The sequence below is a fragment of the Phyllobates terribilis genome, unplaced genomic scaffold (assembly GCF_046119375.1).
Source record: "Phyllobates terribilis strain yellow unplaced genomic scaffold, ASM4611937v1 Scaffold_1__5_contigs__length_1240528914, whole genome shotgun sequence".
Classification (NCBI taxonomy): Eukaryota; Metazoa; Chordata; class Amphibia; order Anura; family Dendrobatidae; genus Phyllobates; species Phyllobates terribilis.
In genome coordinates this window covers 69,976,300-69,996,972 of record NW_027362761.1, presented here as the reverse complement: position 1 = coordinate 69,996,972, position 20,673 = coordinate 69,976,300, and the positions used below count along the sequence as shown (strand labels likewise).

The 20,673-nt window shown below is 45.6% G+C and overlaps 1 protein-coding gene across 1 annotated transcript in view; it reads left to right on the top strand.

Moving 5' to 3' along the window:
* Nucleotides 1-20,337, top strand: part of LOC141266096 (structural maintenance of chromosomes protein 2-like) — a 206,799-nt gene extending 186,462 nt beyond the window's left edge. Inside the window, exons 24-27 of the mRNA XM_073680173.1 lie at nt 3,426-3,573; nt 6,282-6,408; nt 11,326-11,487; nt 20,228-20,337. Coding sequence (XP_073536274.1) covers nt 3,426-3,573; nt 6,282-6,408; nt 11,326-11,487; nt 20,228-20,337 — 547 coding nt within the window. The remainder of the gene's footprint in view (nt 1-3,425; nt 3,574-6,281; nt 6,409-11,325; nt 11,488-20,227) is intronic.
* Nucleotides 20,338-20,673: the final 336 nt, after the last annotated feature.

The following is a 20,673-nucleotide window of genomic DNA, read 5'->3' as shown; positions in this document are numbered from 1 at the left end:
TGCATTAAAATATATCCACAGGTGTGTCTCTTATTAACTCAGATGTTGCCAAAAAAACTATCAGAAGCTTCCAAACACAAGACATTATCATATGGGCAGTCCAGAATTGTTTAAATGCGTATTAATCTTGGTGTATGTAAATTTTAGACTTTGCAGTAAGTAATAAAAATGCCTTAAAACATTCTCATTATTCTGGCATTTGTCAAATATTAAAAATTATGCTAATCCTAATTGACCTAAAATGGGAAAGGTTTATTCTGATTTCATGTCAGATATTGAGAAATACATGCATATGTGTCTTTTTATACAGTTATATGAAAAAGTTTGGGCACCCATATTAATCTTAAGCTCAATGTTTTATAAAAATTGGTGTTTTTGCAACAGCTATTTCAGTTTGATATATGTAATAACTGTTGGACACAGTAATGTTTCTGCCTTGAAATGAGGTTTATTGTACTAACAGAAAATGCGCAATCTGCATTCAAACAAAATTTGACAGGTGCATAAATATGGGCACCTCACCAGAAAAGTGACATTAATATTTAGTAGATCCTCCTTTTGCAAAAATAACAGCCTCTAGTCGCTTCCTGTAGCTTTTAATGATTTCCTGGATCCTAGATGAAGGTATTTTTGACCATTCCTCTTTACAAAACAATTCCAGTTCAGTTAAGTTTGATGGTCGCCGAGCATGGACAGCCCTCTTCAAATGATCCCACAGATGTTCAATGATATTCAGGTCTGGGGACTGGGATGGCCATTCCAGAACATTGTAATTGTTCCTCTGCATGAATGCCTGAGTAGATTTGGAGCGGTGTTTTGGATCATTGTCTTGCTGAAAGATCCATCCCCTGCGTAACTTCAACTTTGTCACTGATTCTTGAACATTATTGTCAAGAATCTGCTGATACTGAGGGGAATCCATGCGTCCCTCAACTTTAACAAGATTCCCGGTGCCGGCATTGGCCACATAGCCCCAAAGCATGATGGAACCTCCACCAAATTTTACTGTGGGTAGCAAGTGTTTTTCTTGGAATGCTGTGTTTTTTTGCCGCCATGCATAACGTCTTTTTGTATGACCAAACAACTCGATCTTGGTTTCATCAGTCCACAGGACCTTCTTCCAAAAAGAAATTGGCTTCTCCAAATGTGCTTTTGCATACATCAGCCGACTCTGTTTGTGGCGTGCTTGCAGAAACAGCTTCTTTCGCATCACTCTCCCATACAGCTTCTCCTTGTGCAAAGTGCGTTGTATAGTTGACCGATGCACAGTGACACCATCTGCAGCAAGTTGATGCTGTAGCTCTCTGGAGGTGGTCTGAGGATTGTCCTTGACTGATCTCACCATTCTTCTTCTCTGCCTTTCTGATGTTTTTCTTGGCCTGCCACTTCTGGTCTTAACAAGAACTGTCCCTGTGTTCTTCCATTTCCTTACTATGTTCCTCACAGTGGAAACTGACAGGTTAAATCTCTGAGACAGCTTTTTGTATCCTTCCCCTGAACAACTATGTTGAATAATCTTTGTTTTCAGATCATTTGACAGTTGTTTTGGGGAGCCCATGATGCCAATCTTCAGAGGAGATTCAAACAGGAGAACAACTTAAAAGTGGCCACTTTAAGTAGCTTTTCTCATGATTGCATACACCTGGCTATGAAGTTCAAAGCTCAATGAGGTTACAAAACCAAAAAAGTGCTTTAGTAAGTCAGTAAAAAGTAGGTAGGAGTATTTAAAACAAGAAAATGATAAGGGTGCCCATACTTATGCACCTGTCACATTTTGTTTGAATGCAGATTGCACATTTTCTGTTAGTAAAATAATCCTCATTTCAAGGCAGAAACATTACTGTGTCCAACAGTTATTACATATATCAAACTGAAATAGCTGTTGCAAAAACACCAATTTTTATAAAACATTAAGCTTAAGATTAATAGGGGTGCCCAAACTTTTTCATATAACTGTATAGTGTATGTAAAATTCTGGTTTCGACAGTATATGTGAGTTCAAGGATTGTGTCCCTGCCTTTGTTGCGGGCTCCCGCGTAGAGACTGCTTCTTTCCCTGCTCATGACAGCTGATCTGAACAGCTGATATTGTGCCTCCAGCCGAAGGTGGATCCGAGATCTATCCACAGCTGTTATCCAGTTAAATGTCATTGTCAATCACTGAAAGCTTCATTCAATATTCGCTGGCCAGAAGCGTGTCACAAGTACCGCCCATCGGCGCCCCTGTCACGTGATCGTGGGGCACTGATGGGTTGTCATGACAGACGAGGGTCTGCAGAAGACCCCCGTGTCTGACATTGTGAAGCTCCGATAAACACTGGCCCGTGGCTGAAGCCCTGCTATGTGTAGCACAGGCGATCTGATGATCGCATCTTCAAGTCTCCTAAGGGGACTATAGGGGCCACTAAAAAATAAATAAATGGTTAAAAAAACAAAAAACAAAAATTCAAATCATACACTTTTGCCCCATTCAAAATAAAACTTAAAAAAAACCCACATATTTATAACTGCATTCTGAAATGTCCGATCGATCAAAACATAAAGTAAATGAATCTAATCGGTAAACAGCGTAACAAGAAAATAGTCAAAACACCAGAATTTCAATTTTTTGGTTGCCGCAACATTGAAATAAAATGCAATAATAGGCGATCAAAACATTGTATCTAGCCCAAAATGGTATCAATACAAATGTCAGGTTGGCGCGCAAGAAATAAGCCATTACCCAGTCCCAGATCACGAAAAATGGAGACTCTATTGGTCTCGGAAAATGGCGACATAAGTGATTTTTTTTCTTACTAACTTTGGATATTTTTTTTTCACCACTTAAATAAAAAAAAAAAAGAACTTATAATTGTTTGGTACAGTTTTAGTATTTAGTGAACATGGTACATAAAAAAACAAACAATTGTGGAATTGCACTTTTTTTTTGCAATTTCACCTTACTTGGATTTTTTTTCCGTTTTCCAGTGCGCTATGTGGTAAAATCAATGGTGTCATTCAAAAGTACAACTTGTCCCGCTAAAAACTAGCCGTCAAATAGCTATATTGACGGAAAAATAAAAAAATTATGGCTCTGGGAAAAAAGAGACCAAAAAACAAAAGCACAAAAACGGAAAATTGCAAGGTGGTGAAGGGGTTAATATTAAAACATACCGTTGTAAAAATCAACATCTACAACGTACATACTATTCTGCAAAATAAATAATATGTAATCTCTTGTATGCTATTATTGTCTTGTTAGTGAGTTTACCCAACTGAATGGTAGGATGGAAATCCTTCTACTTGAATTTAAGATTTACTATTTCTTTCCATAATCCTATTCTGAATAATTTCTTGTCTTGTTTGAACCAGAAATTATTGTAATTTATATTTAGTAATAATCTATTAATATTTGCACTTCATGTCTGTGTATATATTGTTTTTCAGCTCACTTGTGGCATTGTCTCTTATTCTTGCCATGTTGCTTTTTAAACCTGCCCCTATTTATATCTTGGATGAAATTGATGCTGCCTTGGACCCTTCACACACCCAAAACATTGGTCAGATGCTGCGGACTCACTTTCGACACTCACAGGTATGTGGAACTGCAGCACTTACATCTATACTTAGCAATATATAAGGATATATACTTATATATTGCTACAATCCTTTTGTGGTCTATGTTGCCAGGTAAAACAAGACTCTTGACTAGTGATGAGCGAGTATGTTCGTTCAACCCTTTTGGCGAGTATGCTCGGGCGAGTACCGAGTATCTTTAGCGTACTCGGTGATATGTTTTAATCACTCCCGTGTGCATGATTTGCGACTGTTTGACAGCTTTAATACATGTGAGGAATGCTTAAGAAACTAGCATTCCTCACATGTATTAAAGCTGTCAAACAGTCTCAAATAATGCACACGGGAGTGATTCAAACATATCACCGAGTACGCTAAAGATACTCGGTACTCGCCCGAGCTTACTCGCCGAAAGGGTTAAATGAACATACTCGCTCCTCACTACTCTTGACCACATATAAAACTCAGGCAGAATTAATATGGCAAATCATGGCATGGCTTTTTTTTGTGTGTCTTACAAGACTATTTTAAATTGTGTCTAGAAAAAGGAGGTAAAGGGGTTGTCCACTACTAGGACAACCCCTTCTCATTCCTCATGATTGGCCCCGTTAAAATAAGAACACTTATACTTACCTTACTGGCGTTTCCGGGGCTCATGTGAGGTTGTTACGTTACGTGAGCCCTGTGCCCAATCACTCTCCTCAACTTTGGACGTATTGAACATCAACAGAAAGCCAGACCTGTGGCTGCTTTCTGACTTCCTCTTGATGCTCGATTTGTCCGATGGCGGAGGCAGTGATGCCAGCGCTGTTTGGGTGCAGTCGGCACTGGCCTTCCCGAGGCTCACATGAGGTTGTTACGGTACACGAGCCCTGCGCCCAATCATTTGTCTCAAGGTGGAGGCAGTGACGCCAGCTCTGATTTGGTGCAGGGCTCACGTGATATGACATAACCTCACTTGAGCACCGGGAACACGAATGTCAGCACCGCTGGAACGGCCCTAGCACGGAAGGTGAGTATAGGTGTTTTTATTTTAATGGGGCCAAACATGGGGACTGAGAAGAGGTTTTCCAATTAGTGGACAACCCCTCTAAATATGGAAATTGCCTCTTCGGAGAAGAAGAGGACTTGAACTCTAGTGCCACCTATTGGAAGTAGCAATCCTAAAAGTCAATATTGATCCTTTAACTAGCTTTGCCACATGATTTAGTGTCTAGTTTGGCTTTTACCCTATTTCCAGACACATGTTTGAATGTTTGCCCCTCAACATTGCAAAGCAAGAGGTCTGATTTGACTGTATGAGAGGTCTCTGACTAGTATCTAAGGGGTTTCATGTGGAGAGTGACATGCTGGTGTGAGAAATTTTATTAGGTTGTTCAATGCTCCTCAGGGAAATTAAATATAAGGGAGTGTTGTTTAGTGAAGTCCTAAAATGTATCAAATTGGACGTGCGCCACAATTTTGCCGCAAAATATTGATCCAAAGTATAAGGAAGGAAAAATTTTCATGCATGTATAGAAATTTTTGGTGTATGTATCACAAAGCGTTGCAACCATGTGATAGATATTGTGTTGAATCTCCAGTCTTTGTTTATGTGCTTTTTTTTATGCTAGATTATAGACCTTCCCCTATGTACTTGTACCATCTTGTCTGCCTATCATGAGATGGAATTCTCTTCAGTGTCTGTTTCAATTGTAATAAGACATGAAGGCCCAAAATTAGGAAGAACTTGATTATTTATTGTGGGAATTGGACCCTGGTTATCCCATCAATACCGATAATTGAGATTAGAACATCCCCTTCCATATTAAATGAAATCTGGCTGTTGAACAGGAAAACTGGTGACAAGAGAATAAACTATTTATTTAGACTTTTTTTTTTCTTATTAATGACTTTGTTTATTACGCCATTTCATAAAGTGATCGTGAGAATGAAGGGGACGCACAGTGCAGTGTTTTTCCCCACTGCTTAGTGGCAATGCATATCAAGAATAGAGGAATGTATGTGAACTGGGCAGATGCATGGAGTGTTTCCTTGCTGGGAAAAACTCTAGGGTAATCCTTCATTCTCTGGATCTTGGGGTGCAGAAGTGAGAACACTATTAAAAATAAGTAGAAGACTTAGGCTATGTTCACACGTGGCGTTTTTGGTGCATTTTTTTTCTGCACCAAAACCTGCTCTCTTGGCAGTCAAGTTTGTGCCTCAAAAAAAGCAGGTTTTCCTTGATTTTTGCGGCGGTTTTTGCTGCGGTTTTTACAGCGTTTTTGTCACTTTCCATTTGTCTCTTGTGCATGCTGATAAAGTTTAGTGACAAAAACAATATCCTAATTCAACTTCTTCAGCTTTTGGCACCACAAACGCAGCAAAACCTGATACCTGTGTTTTTTGCTGCCTTTATCCAGCGTTTTTGCACTACCCATTACTTTCAATGGGTGAAAAATGCTGCAAAAATGCTGAAAGAAGTAACATGCTGCAAAAATGCAGCTCTTTGACAAATCAGTCAGGAAAAAAACCAAGCTGTGTGCATGAGATTTCTGAAATCTCATAGACTTTCCTGGTACTGTAAAACGCAGCTGAAAATTTGAGTTAAAAACAACGGACCAAAAATGCCACGTGTGAACATAGTCTTATTCTATTTATATGACATCACTTTGAGAACGGAAAAACCCCACTAACTTTGCCTGTCTCTTTTATATGACTAACACAATTTGAACCCTTTTCTTAAAGTTCATCATTGTGTCACTGAAAGATGGGATGTTTAACAACGCCAATGTCCTCTTCAAAACCAGATTAGTGAATGAAGTGTCTACGGTTGCTCGATTTGAACAGAACAAAAATCGAAGCGCTTTTACAGGCAAGAACAAATCTAGTATAAAGAGTTTACTGTGCACTATGCAGTTAGAACTGTTGGCTTTAATTTGTCTGTACTTCGTACACCATAACATTTGTTTTGTCCTAGTCTTTCACAGAATTATGTAGATTATGACCAGGCCCGGACTGGCCGTCTGCAACCACTGGGCAAATGCCTGCTGTGCTGCAAGTCTTCTTCATAGTGGGTTGGTGGCCCTGGCTATATGTCCTCCGGCCCTTTAATTTTTCCTCACAGGCAGTGTGTATGTGCAAGTGCGCACATGCGTAGCGCTCAGTATGCCACAGCGGTGTGCACACTGCCTGAGAAGAAAAATTAAGTGTTAGCTGTCAGGAGGACTTACTTTGTGGGCTGGAACGGTGACCACTGCTCTCCCGCACTCCTATTTGAAATTGCTTCTGACCTCCGGGTGCCGGCCAGTTGTATTCCCTCAAGCCTCTGCGTGAGTACAAAGATGCATCTACAGTGGGGAAAAAAAGTATTTAGTCAGCCACCAATTGTACAAGTTCTCCCACTTAAACATATGACAGAGGCCTGTAATTGACATCATAGGTAGACCTCAACTATAAGAGACAAAATGAGAAAACAGATCCTGAAAATCACATTGTCTGATTTGCAAAGTAATTTTTTTCAAATTTTGGTGGAAAATAAGTATTTGGTCACCTATAAAAGTTCATCTCAATACTTTGTTATATATCCTTTGTTGGCAATGACAGAGGTCAAACGTTTTCTGTAAGTCTTCACAAGGTTGGCACACACTGTTGCTGGTATGTTGGCCCATTCCTCCATGCAGATCTCCTCTAGAGCAGTGATAATTTTGGGGCTGTCGCTGGGCTACACAGACTTTCTATAGGGTTTAGATCTGGAGACTGGCTAGGCCACTCCAGGACCTTGAAATGCTTCTTACGAAGCCACTCCTTCGTTGCCCTGGTGGTGTACCTGGGATCGTTGTCATGCTGAAAGACCCAGCCACATTTCATCTGCAATGCCCTTGCTGATGGAAGGAGGTTTGCACTCAAAATCTCACGATACATGGCCCCATTCATTTTTTCATGTACACGGATCAGTCGTCCTGGTCCCTTGGCAGAGAAACAGCCCCAAAGCATGATGTTGCCACCCCCATGCTTCACAGTAGGTATGGTGTTCTTTGGATGCAACTCAGCATTCTTTCTCCTCCAAACACGACAAGTTGTGTTTCTACCAAACAGTTCTACTTTGGTTTCATCTGACCATATGACATTCTCCCAATACTCTTCTGGATCATTCAAATGCTCTCTAGCAAACTTCAGACGGGCCCGGACCCGGTCCCTCACGGCGTAGTGTGTTACTGATGGTAGCCTGTGTAACGTTGGTCCCTGCTCTCTGCAGATCATTCACTAGGTCCCCCCGTGTGGTTCTGGGATTTTTGCTCATCGTTCTTGAGATCATTTTTGACCCCACGGGGTGAGATCTTGTGTGGAGGGAGATTACCAGTGGTCTTGGATGTCTTCCATTTTCTAATTATTGCTCCCACAGTTGATTTCTTCATACCAAGCTGCTTGCCTATTGCAGATTCAGTCTTCCCAGCCTGGTGCAGGGCTACAATTTTGTTTCTGGTGTCCTTTGACAGCTCTTTGGTCTTCACCATAGTGGAGTTTGGAGTGTGACTGTTTGAGGTTGTGGACAGGTGTCTTTTATACTGATAACAAGTTCAAACAGGTGCCAGTACTACAGGTAATGAGTGGAGGACAGAGGAGCCTCTTAAAGAAGAAGTTACAGGTCTGTGAGAGCCACAAATCTTGCTTTTTTATAGGTGACCAAATACTTATTTTCCACCAAAATTTGAAAAAAAAATTTTCCAAATCAGACCATGTGATTTTCAGGATTTGTTTTCTCATTTTGTCTCTCATAGATGAGGTTTACCTATGATGTCAATTACAGGTTTCACTCATCTTTTTAAGTGGGAGAACTTGCACAATTGGTGGCTGACTAAATCCTTTTTTTCCCCACTGTACATCATCTTCAGTGACCGCCATGTAAAATATATGCATTAACCTCAGCGTTGAATACATTTGTGGAGGAGGGGCTGCTAGCTCCATCTTCCACCAGTCAGCGTGTGAGACAGCAGACTCGAAGACGTCATTTCATCGCGTTCCTACTGACACTCAGTGCACAGGAGACAGGAGGAGAGCGCCGGGGGAACGGGAACAAGGTGAATATGCGTAGTTTTTTTTTTTTCATGTGTATGGGATATTTGTATGTATATAGGAGGCTATGTGGGGCTCACATTGTACAGTATTGTTCAAAATAATAGCAGTGTGTTCAAAAACATGAGTTAAGCACAAAATCTTTATACTAGTTTATATTTCCATGCATTGGGAACGTTGCACACTGTTTTCTAATTCAAAACATGAAGAGCGTCCGCCTCTCCTATGCAAGCGGGATCAAAGATGGCGCCGGCTACTTCCACCCAGCGCTCCTCAGCTTTGGAGCCAGAGGACAGGAGCTCCCGGGGAAATCACCTCCCCTACCCCTCACCTTTGGTGGACCGGACGATGCCTGGCGCCTTGGAGTCGGGGAGCTGTGGAGCCCTTCGCTGCAGGGGATCTTCCCCTATCCAAGATGGCAGACCTAGGTTTCGGGCCCTCAGGGCTCAGGTGCGTAGTCGAACAGTTGGGACCTCGGCCTCTAGGCACGCCGGATCAAGCGACACTTGCCTCCTCTGCGGGCCCGGGGCTGGAGAGTCTCCAGTCGCGTGCCGAGGCCCGAAGTTCCCCTGGGAGGGGTTCCTTCCTGGCAGTGCTGCGTTCCCCTTCTCCTATTTGTTCAGAGGAGAGCCAGCAGGATGATACATCACAAAGTGAGGCAGTGTGGAGGGACCTCAAAGATCGTATACGAGCTATTCCAACCAGGGAGGACATGGAAAACTAGATGTCTAGACTGGAGTCCTCTTACATTGCTGAAGCAGCTTCCATAAGACGGGACATGCAACAGTTAACAGAGAGTATCTGCTGCTGAATCTCACACAATGTCTATTGCTCAACAGGTGAGAATAAACATGAACAAACTTTATCCTCTCACTCATACCAACTGGAGTATTTAACAGACTTGATGGATTATATTGAAAACAGAGGAAGGCGCAACAATATTAGGATCAAGGGATTCCCAGAGACAATTGAGCATCATAATTTGGATGAGTCACTGCGTCATTTGTTTAATTCATTTTTGGGTCTGCCCTTAGAAAATGCAATAGAGCTAGATAGGGCCCATAGATCCTTGGGCCCCAGATCCTCTGATGTGACAAAACCTTGTGATGTGATCTGCCGTGTTCACAAATATAAAACAAAAGAAAGCATCTTAATCAAAGCCAGAAAAAGGGACTCCATCTCGTATCAAGATCATCCTGTTCAAATCATGCCTGATTTATCACGTGACACACTACAGAAGAGGAAGGCCTTAAAGACATTAGAGGTCTTGAGACAGCAGAACATTCTATATTCTTGGGGATTCCCCTTCCATCCATTCCCCCTACAAAGCCAGAAAAAGGGACTCCATTTTATATCAAGAATATCCTGTTCAACTCATGTCTGACTTATCACGTCATACACTGCAGAAGAAGGCATTAAAGCCACTATTAGAGGTTCCGAGACAGTAGAACATTTTATACTCTTAGGGATTCCCTTTCCGTCTACAGGTCCGCCATTCAGGGGCTATATATGTGGTACGTTGCCCTGGAGACATTCCAGCCCCAAATCCTCTGATGTGACAAAACCTTGTGATGTGATTTGTCGGGTCCACAAATATAAAATAAAAGAAAGGATCTTACTAAAAGCCATAAAAATGGACTCCATCTCGTATCAAGATCATCCTGTTCAAATCATGCCTGATTTTATCACGTCACACACTACAGAAGAGGAAGGCCTTAAAGACATTAGAGGTCTTGAGACAGCAGAACATTCTATATTCTTGGGGATTCCCCTTCCATCTGCAGGTCCGCCATTCAAGGGCTATACAGTTTATCTACTGGAAGATACTAGACTATTATATCTCTTTAAAATGACTTAAGTAATGGGTTCAGTTAATAATACAACCATTAACTAAATGGTCTATGTTCAATAATAATAGTTCTGGTTATATTTTGTTACGAATACTGTTTTTTGATGGCATTGATATTGCTGCATAAAAATATGTGATATATTGATTTAACATAAGGCAACATAGATGTTAATATTTGACAGATTATGGCTACTTGTTTTTCACCGGTTTTAAGACAAATGGGGGGGCCTGATATCTGGTCTGGGTGGGGCTCCCCGATAGAAAATCCATCCCTCCAGGGGATTTACACTGATGCGCAGGTGTAAAGGTTATTAACTTCCCCTCACTAGATTGTCTTTTATTTTTACTTTGTTCTACATATTCTAATTTACTTGTTTTTATTTTTTTCCTTTCTTCCTTTCCTCTCTTTCTTCTTTTTCTTTCCGCCTTCTTATCTTACCCCGTCCCTTTCCTTCCCCTTTGTAATCATGTCCTTGGTCAAAATAAGTTTGCTTAATGTAAGAGGATTTAATGTCCCACAGAAAAGATCACAAATTTTGTATTCCATGCACAAACAAATAGTCCGTCTTCTTTTGTTACAGGAAACACGCTTTAAAACTGGACAGACACCTGTTCTGAGAGATAGGTATTACTCTCGGTGGTTTCACAGCACCAATCCGGATTCACGTTCTAAGGGCGTGTACGTAGCCATACATAAGTCATTGGCATATACTCTCATAGATTTTCTCATTGATGATCAAGGCAGATTCGCCTTTCTCAAACTCAAAATAGCGGATTCAATATGTACAATTGCAAACTGATATCTTCCTAACAAAGATCAGATTTCCACATGTAGGTCCTTTCTAACATCTCTTTCTGATTTTGCAGAAGGAATTTTGATTGCAGGCGGAGACTTCAATTTTACATGGAATCCCGCGTTGGATTCCTCTTCTGGAAGGGGTGCTGTTCCTCTGAGACAGCTTCGATCATTAAAAAGGGTCGCCCATTCTCTCAGACTGACAGATGTTTGGCGCATTTTAAATCCTCAGGGTAAGGACTACACATACTTTTCTCCTGCTCATGGCTCATATAGTCGTATAGACTTCTTCTTGTTGAGTCACCGTGCTCTTTCATGGAACCCATCTGCTACAATTTTCTTATCCATGTCCATCCCCTCCCTTGTTCAGCGCTCAAGGACATGGAGAATGAATGATAACCTTCTAAAGGACAATCTATGCACGACATAATTGAAGGATTCCATTGATTCATAAAGCAGATCAGACCTCAATACCTTTGCAATGAGAAACCCTAAAATGCGTCATGAGAGGTGTGTTGATTAAGCATGGTTCAAGACTCGAGAAAGAGAGATCATTAAGGGTAGATGATGTGTTGAAACAGATCCACACACTTGAGGTTTCACATAAGCAAACACTATCGCCTAACACTCTTGCAGATTTATCCAAAAAAGGAATGACCTCAAGGCTTTGCTAGATCAGAAATATCTAAGACACAGGGAGCAAATTAAAACCTTTTTTTATGAATCATCAGACAAATGTGGATGACCGCTCTCAAGACTTCTTCACCCTCGCTCTATGGCAACGTTCATCCCATATATCAAAATACGAAATGGGGAGGATGCTCATAACCCTAAAGAAATCATTGACATATTCCGATCATTGACATATTCCGATCATGCTATGAGAAGCTATACAACATTAAAAGGCAGTACTCAGATCTTTCTCCTTCTGACCTTTCTGAACGAATTAAGGAATAAATACAGGATACTTCTTTGACTTCTTTAGATAGTCAGGTCTCTGAGGCATTGGAAAAAGATATTTCAGATGAGGAGGTTGTAACGGGTCTGGGAGGCGGAACCTCTGAGCTACTATACAAGGGGGCGGTCCTTGTAAAGGAGCGGGTGGCGACCAGGGAAGACGGGCTGGAAGTCTCAGCAGGTGAACGGGACAGTCTCTGAGTGAACGGGACAGTCTCTGAGTGAACGGGCTGGAGGTCACGGCAAGTGACCGGGGCAGTCTCTAGGTATAGGGTTGGTACGACCTGTGGCGGCTGTAGATAGACGTGAGCTCCCAGGTGAGCAGGCGAGAGTCTCTGGATGAACGGGTGGTCACAGCATGTGACGGCGGAGCCTCCAGGAAGACCAGCGGACAGGCGACAGATGAGCGCTCCCAGGTGAGCGGGCAGAAGTCTCTGGACAGGCGGGTGGTCACAGCACGTGACGGCAGAGCCTCCGGGTAGGCAAGCAGACTGGTAGCAGATGAGCGCTCCCAGGTGAGCGGGCAGGAGTCACTGGACAGGCAGGTGGTCACAGCACGTGACGGCGGAGCCTCCAGGTAGGCTAGCAGGCAGGTAGCAGATGTGCGCTCCCAGGTGAGCGGGCAAGCTGGTCCATAGACAGACTGACAGGAGTTGGAAGGCAGACCGTCGGACCACAGGCAAGCAGGCAGGTAGCTGATGTGCGCTCCCAGGTGAGCGGGCAGGCTGGTCCTTAGACAGACTGACAGGATTAGTAAGGCAGACCGTCGGACCTCAGACTAGCAGGCAGGTAGCAAGTAATCAGGCAGGAATCTGGCAGGTAACTGGCAGGTAACTGGCAACGGGACCTGAGGGCTGAAGCACAGGTGAGACACAGGTGCAAACAACATTGCTCGGGCACCTCCATTTTGGAGGAGGTGCCTTATATATGGTAAAGTCCTCCGGCCATTGGCCGGGGACTCCTTAGGACGGCGCGCGCGGCCCCTTTAAGAGGGAGGGAGGGCGCGCGCGCGCGCCCTAAGCACAGTGGCCGGGAAGGAGCGCGCGCTGCCAGCAGAGCGGGAGAGGGACGCCGGGCACGGAGCAGAGCGGTGAGGGGAACAGCGTCCCTGCCTAGCAGAGGGCAGGGACGCCGGCACTACAGTACCCCCCCTTTAGGCCCCCCCTTTTTTAGGCCAGATAGAAATTTAGCTAGGATGAGAGGGGCATGGATGTTCTCCCGGGGCTCCCACGTTCTCTCCTCAGGACCAAACCCCTTCCAATCTACCAGAAAAAAGGTCTTTCCTCTTACCCTTTTGGTGGCAAGAATGTTCTCTACCTCAAACTCGTCCTCAGCAGAAACCGGAGCAGGAGGCGTACCTGTAGACTTGGAAAAAGAGTTAAGCACCACGGGTTTGAGGAGAGATACATGGAAGGAGTTAGGGATCCGTAAGTTGGCCGGGAGTTTCAATTTATAGGCCACCGGGTTGATCTGACTGATGACCTCCAGAGGACCGATGAACCGAGGACCTAACTTGTAAGAAGGTATCTTCAGTCGAACATATTTAGATGAGAGCCAGACTTTATCTCCTGGACGAAATTGTGGAGGATCCAGGCGTTTTTTGTCAGCGTGTCTTTTCATACGCTCGGATGACAGAAGGAGTGCGGACCGGGTACTCTCCCATATGGAGGAAAATTTGCTAACGAGAGATTCCGCAGCCGGGTTGTCCACAGAGGTGGAGACAGGAAAAGGAATCCGAGGATGCTGACCAAAGACTACAAAAAACGGGGATTTGGAGGAGGATTCGCTCTCGTGATTATTATAAGAGAACTCGGCCCATGGTAGGAGATCCACCCAGTCAGAATGGTGGGCATTAACGAAGTGCCGGAGGTAACTGGTCAGGTTCTGATTGATCCGCTCCACTTGACCATTGGACTGTGGGTGGTAAGCGGAAGAGAAGTCCAGGGTGACGTCTAGTAGTTTACAAGTGGCTCTCCAGAAACGTGAGGTGAACTGTACCCCACGATCCGACACGATGTGGAGGGGCAGGCCATGAAGACTGAAGATGTGGCGGATAAAGTCTTTAGCCAGCTCGGGTGCAGACGGAAGGCCTGGCAGGGGAATAAAGTGAGCCATCTTGGAAAAGCGGTCAGCGACCACCCAAATGACCGTACAAACGGCAGAGACGGGGAGATCAGTTATAAAGTCCATTGCTATATGCTGCCAGGGGGCAGCAGGTACAGGAAGCGGAAGGAGGCGTCCGGCTGGCAGATGTCTCGGGACTTTGTTGCGGGCGCAGGACACACAGGCAGAAACAAAGTCTATTGTGTCCTTGTGCAGGGTAGGCCACCAATAGTGCCGGGCAATAAGCTGGAGGGTCTTTTTCTGACCGGCGTGGCCAGCTAGTTTAGACGAATGGCCCCAGTGTAGGATCTTCTCCCGATCAGGTACTGAAACAAACGTCTTACCGGGAGGGAGACGATTTAGACTCACGGGAGCCACCTGCATTACTCTGGCGGGATCGATGATATGTTTAGGTTCTTCCTCGAGATCGGACACCAGAAAGGATCGGGACAAGGCGTCTGCTTTGACGTTTTTGTCAGCCGGGCAAAATCAAAGCGAGCAAAAAACAAGGACCACCGGGCTTGGCGCGGGTTAAGTCTCTGGGCATGCTGGAGGTAAGCCAAGTTCTTGTGGTCAGTGTAAATTATTACTGGATGAAGAGCCCCCTCGAGTAGGTAACGCCACTCCTCCAACGCCAGCTTGATGGCCAATAACTCTCGGTCTCCTATGGAATAGTTGCGCTCAGAAGAGGAGAAGAGTTTGGAGAAGAAGCCACAAGTTACCATTCTCCCGGAAGATGATTTTTGAGTAAGTACCGCTCCGGCTCCAGAGGAGGAGGCGTCAACTTCCAGGAAGAACTGCTTGTTGCCGTCCGGGCGATGCAGCACCGGGGCGGAAGAGAAGGCCTGTTTTAGGGAAAGAAAGGCCTCCTCTGCTTCGGGCGGCCACTCTTTGGGATTAGTACCCTTACGGGTGAGCGCGGAAATTGGGGCAGTCCGGGAAGAGAAGTGCGGGATGAAGAGGCGGTAATAGTTGGCGAAGCCCAGGAACCGTTGAATAGCCTTCAACCCCTCTGGTCGGGGCCATTTCTCGATGGCAGACAGTTTCTCAGGATCCATTTGTAGGCCGGTCTGAGAGATAATGTAGCCCAGAAACGGAAGCGAGGTCTGCTCAAAGAGGCACTTCTCATATTTAGCGTAGAGATGGTTCTGCCTGAGCCTGAGCAGGACCTGACGAACATCCCTCCGGTGAGTTTGGAGATCCGGAGAGAAGACCAAGATGTCGTCCAGGTACACCACTACGCAGGAGTAGAGAAGGTCCCGGAAGATGTCATTGACCAACTCTTGAAAGACGGCAGGAGCGTTACAGAGGCCAAAGGGCATTACCAGATATTCATAGTGGCCGTCCCGGGTGTTGAATGCCGTCTTCCATTCATCCCCCTGACGGATACGAACCAGGTTGTACGCCCCACGGAGGTCCAGTTTGGTGAAGATTCTAGCCCCCCTCAGACGATCAAATAACTCCGGAATGAGCGGAAGGGGGTACTTATTCTTCACCGTGATCTGGTTAAGGCCTCTATAGTCTATACAGGGACGGAGAGAGCCGTCCTTCTTTTTGACGAAAAAGAAGCCTGCTCCCGCCGGGGAGGTAGATTTCCGGATGAATCCCCTGGCCAGATTCTCCTCAATATATTCGGACATCGACCGGGTCTCAGCAGCGGATAATGGATAAATACGCCCACGGGGAGGAGAAGTACCAGGTAACAGGTCGATAGGGCAGTCGTATGGTCTATGAGGGGGTAGTGTCTCTGCCTCCTTTTTATTAAAGACATCAGCATAAGACCAATAAGGAATCGGAAGTCCAGGTAGATTAGCTGGGGTAGGAGAAGGACGGACGGGATGAACGGGAACCAGACAGGTCTTATGGCAGCCCTGTCCCCAGCGAAGGACTTCTCCGGTCTGCCAGTCAAGAACGGGTGCATGTTTCTGGAGCCAAGGTAGGCCTAGCAAGAGGGCGTGAGAGAGTCCAGGCAGAACATGGAAGGAGATACTTTCAGAATGCAGCATTCCCACCTGCAGAGTAATGGATTCGGTGATGAGTTGGATGGGGTGTGGTAAGAGCCCCCCATCCACGGCAGCAACAGACAAGGGTACAGCCAGAGGTTTGGTGGGGATGCGGTATTTCTCTACCAGGGACTGTGAAATAAGATTCCCGGCTGCTCCAGAGTCCAGTTGGGCCAGTTCGAAATAACGGTTCTCCCCGTAGACGATAGAAACTGACAACAGCAGGGATGGAGAGGATTTATTCTTGTCTAGGTGGACCTCTCTGAGCGAACCTAGACACAGGCGTTTCCCGACCTCTCCGGGCAGGCACGGATCCGGTGCTCCTTACTGCCACAGTAGAAGCAGGTCCCCTCGGCACGGCGTAAGTCCTGACGGGTCTTGACCATCTTGGTCTGGTCGACCTGCATAGGCTCAGGGGGGTGTACCTGGTTAGAGACAGAAGGAGTGACGGGTTTCTGAAAAGTAGGAGCTAGACGTGGTAACCTCCTCTCACGGGTGACCTCTCTGGCACGCTCCTGGAACCGTAGGTCAATCCGGGTGGCAAGAGTTATTAAGTCATCGAGAGTGGTAGGAATGTCCCGACCGGCAAGTTCATCTTTAATACGGCCGGACAGACCCTCCCAGAAGACGGAAACCAGAGCGTCGTTATCCCAGGCCAGCTCCGAGGCAAGGGTACGGAACCGTATGGCATATTGGCCCACGGTGAGACTCTCCTGACGGAGGCGTAGCAACGATGATGCGGATGAGGTCTTCCGTCCGGGTTCGTCGAAGACTTTCCGGAAAGCCGAGAGAAAGGCAGGCAAGTCGGACACCAGGGGGTCTCCTCTCTCCCATAGAGGATTTAGCCAGGCCAGGGCCTCCCCGGTGAGATGGGACATGATGAAGGCAATTTTGGCCCGGTCGGAGTTAAACTGGAGGGACAATAGTTCAAAGTGCAGGGTGCACTGGTTTATGAAGCCCCTAGCTTGAGCGGGGTCGCCTCCGAAGCGTGGAGGTGTAGAAAGCCGGGGTCCGGGGCAGGATGCCATGGTATTGGTGGGCAGCGGCGCTGCCGGGCTGCGAGTCATGACACTAGCGGTGGTTGCTGGTGGAGCAGTCAGAGTGTCCAGGAAAGAGTTGACATTCCGCAGATGACTCAGGATGGACTCCTGTTGGGACCTCTGACGGGACAGTTCATGACGTAGGTCCGAAAGCGAGAGAGCTTGGGTGCCACCGGGTTCCATGGCCCGAGCAAACTGTAACGGGTCTGGGAGGCGGAACCTCTGAGCTACTATACAAGGGGGCGGTCCTTGTAAAGGAGCGGGTGGCGACCAGGGAAGACGGGCTGGAAGTCTCAGCAGGTGAACGGGACAGTCTCTGAGTGAACGGGACAGTCTCTGAGTGAACGGGCTGGAGGTCACGGCAAGTGACCGGGGCAGTCTCCAGGTATAGGGTTGGTACGACCTGTGGCGGCTGAAGATAGACGTGAGCTCCCAGGTGAGCAGGCGAGAGTCTCTGGATGAACGGGTGGTCACAGCATGTGACGGCGGAGCCTCCAGGAAGACCAGCGGACAGGCGACAGATGAGCGCTCCCAGGTGAGCGGGCAGAAGTCTCTGGACAGGCGGGTGGTCACAGCACGTGACGGCAGAGCCTCCGGGTAGGCAAGCAGACTGGTAGCAGATGAGCGCTCCCAGGTGAGCGGGCAGGAGTCACTGGACAGGCAGGTGGTCACAGCACGTGACGGCGGAGCCTCCAGGTAGGCTAGCAGGCAGGTAGCAGATGTGCGCTCCCAGGTGAGCGGGCAAGCTGGTCCATAGACAGACTGACAGGAGTTGGAAGGCAGACCGTCAGACCACAGGCAAGCAGGCAGGTAGCTGATGTGCGCTCCCAGGTGAGCGGGCAGGCTGGTCCTTAGACAGACTGACAGGATTAGTAAGGCAGACCGTCGGACCTCAGACTAGCAGGCAGGTAGCAAGTAATCAGGCAGGAATCTGGCAGGTAACTGGCAACGGGACCTGAGGGCTGAAGCACAGGTGAGACACAGGTGCAAACAACATTGCTCGGGCACCTCCATTTTGGAGGAGGTGCCTTATATATGGTAAAGTCCTCCGGCCATTGGCCGGGGACTCCTTAGGACGGCGCGCGCGGCCCCTTTAAGAGGGAGGGAGGGCGCGCGCCCTAAGCACAGTGGCCGGGAAGGAGCGCGCGCTGCCAGCAGAGCGGGAGAGGGACGCCGGGCACGGAGCAGAGCGGTGAGGGGAACAGCGTCCCTGCCTAGCAGAGGGCAGGGACGCCGGCACTACAGAGGTCAATCTTGCAATTCATTCCACACCTTCTGGTAAAAGCCCTGGTCCAGACGGATTTACCCCTGCATTCTACAAGTCCCTCAAAACTCAGCTGTCTCCTGTAATGATCAAAACCTTTAATGCATTAGATGATAAGACATGTTTTGTCCCTCAATTATTGGAAGCTCATATTAGTGTTCTCCCTAAACCAGTTAAGGATCTTACAATTACGGCTAATTATAGACCTATTTTATTAATAAACGTGGATATTAAAATATTATCAAAAATATTAGCAGAAAGACTCGCCTCATTGTTGCCCTCTCTTATAAATACTGATCAAGTAGGATTTGTATAAGGCTGAGAGGCAAGAGATAATAGTATAAAGACCATGTTGCTAATCTCTAAGGCTAAGAGAAGCTCCATACCTCTGGGTCTTCTATCTGTCAATGCAGAGAAGGCCTTCGACAAGGTCCACTGGGGGTTTATGAAAGGAGCATTGCGCCAAATAGGAATTGGACCACGATTTTTACAATTAATATTCTCCCTGTATTCTGGCCCTACTGCTAGGGTTAGGGTCAATGGAATGCTGTCCTCTTCTTTTGAGATTTGGAATGGGACCAGGCAAGGGTGTACATTATCCCCCCTTCTATTTGTGATAGTGATGAAACATTTGGCCAACGCAATATGGAAAAATAGTACTATCAATGGGATTACAATAGCTTCCAGAACTTATAAGACAGCCTTATATGCAGATGACCTTCTCTATATTTCTCGACCTCAGACATCTTTTCCTTCTTTAATGAAGGAGTTTGATAGATTTGGTTTCCTGAGTAATTTTAAAGTAAATTATTCAAAGTCGGAGACATTGAATATATCGTTAACACAGAAAGAAGTCAAACAAGTAACAGACAATTTTCCTTTTAAATGGAAGTCGGAAGCGATAAAGTATCTGGGAGTGTTCATCTCTCCTGACTCTTCAATACTCTTGTGTCCTAAATTACCAGAGTCTTTTGGATCGCACACAAAGGGACCTCATGAAATAAAGTAAACTGAGACTATCTTGGTTCGGGAAAATGAACGACGTAAACATGGATATCTTGCCTCGCTTTTTATATATTTTTCAAACTGTGCTTATCTCTCCCCCATGTAGTTTCTACAGTAAATAACGCTCAGCATTATCTAGGCTCATATGGGGTAAATATAGAGCTAGGATAGGTATGCAAATATTAACTCGCCCTAAATGGCAGGTGGAGCTGGATTCCTGAACTTTAAAATATTCTTTCAAGCTTCTATTTTAAGTCGCTTTTTAAATTGGTATTTCCATTCCTTAACGAAGCAATGGGTCATTATTGAGCAGGAGGAGGTGGGTATTCCTCTGAAGCATCTTCCTTGTCTTCTTGTCTCTGATATTTTCTTGGTGGGAGGCTTGCCGGAATTGACTATGAGTACAATCCAAGTTTTGCATGCAATTATGAAAAAACTCCATTCTTCCAGAACACTCAGCCCTCTTACACCACTCTTTTCCAATCCTTCCTTTCCTCCTGGATACATGCGCGAATCCTTTCTTGGATAGAGAGCTATGGAGGACATTCGTCTTTTTCAGATAATAGAAAATGGTGAAATATCGCTATTTATCACTTTACAGAATATGACCCCGTTCAGAAAATTGTTATGGATGGAATACCTACAGTTACAATCATTCCTATCTTCTCAGAGGACGGCACTTCCACCCCAATTCACACCTACTCCTTTTGAGAGGATGTTCTTACAGGAGTCTCCTCGCAATCATACAATATCTCTGCTTTATAACTACTTGATTAGAGAAAGGCAATTCAGAAAAATTAAAATTTCATTACTCATCGAACAGAAATTAGGAGTAACCATATCCTCAACAGATTGGGAAAAAGTATTTCTATTTACACACAAAATGTCGGTCGCATGTTATGTGCAGGAGAAAGATTATAAAATTATGGCAAAGTGGTACCAGTATCCTGTAAAATTACCCACCATATTTCCGTCGGCCCGAGACACATGTTGGCGATGTGAATCGTAAAAGGGATCCATGCTTCACATATGGTGGGAATGTAGTAA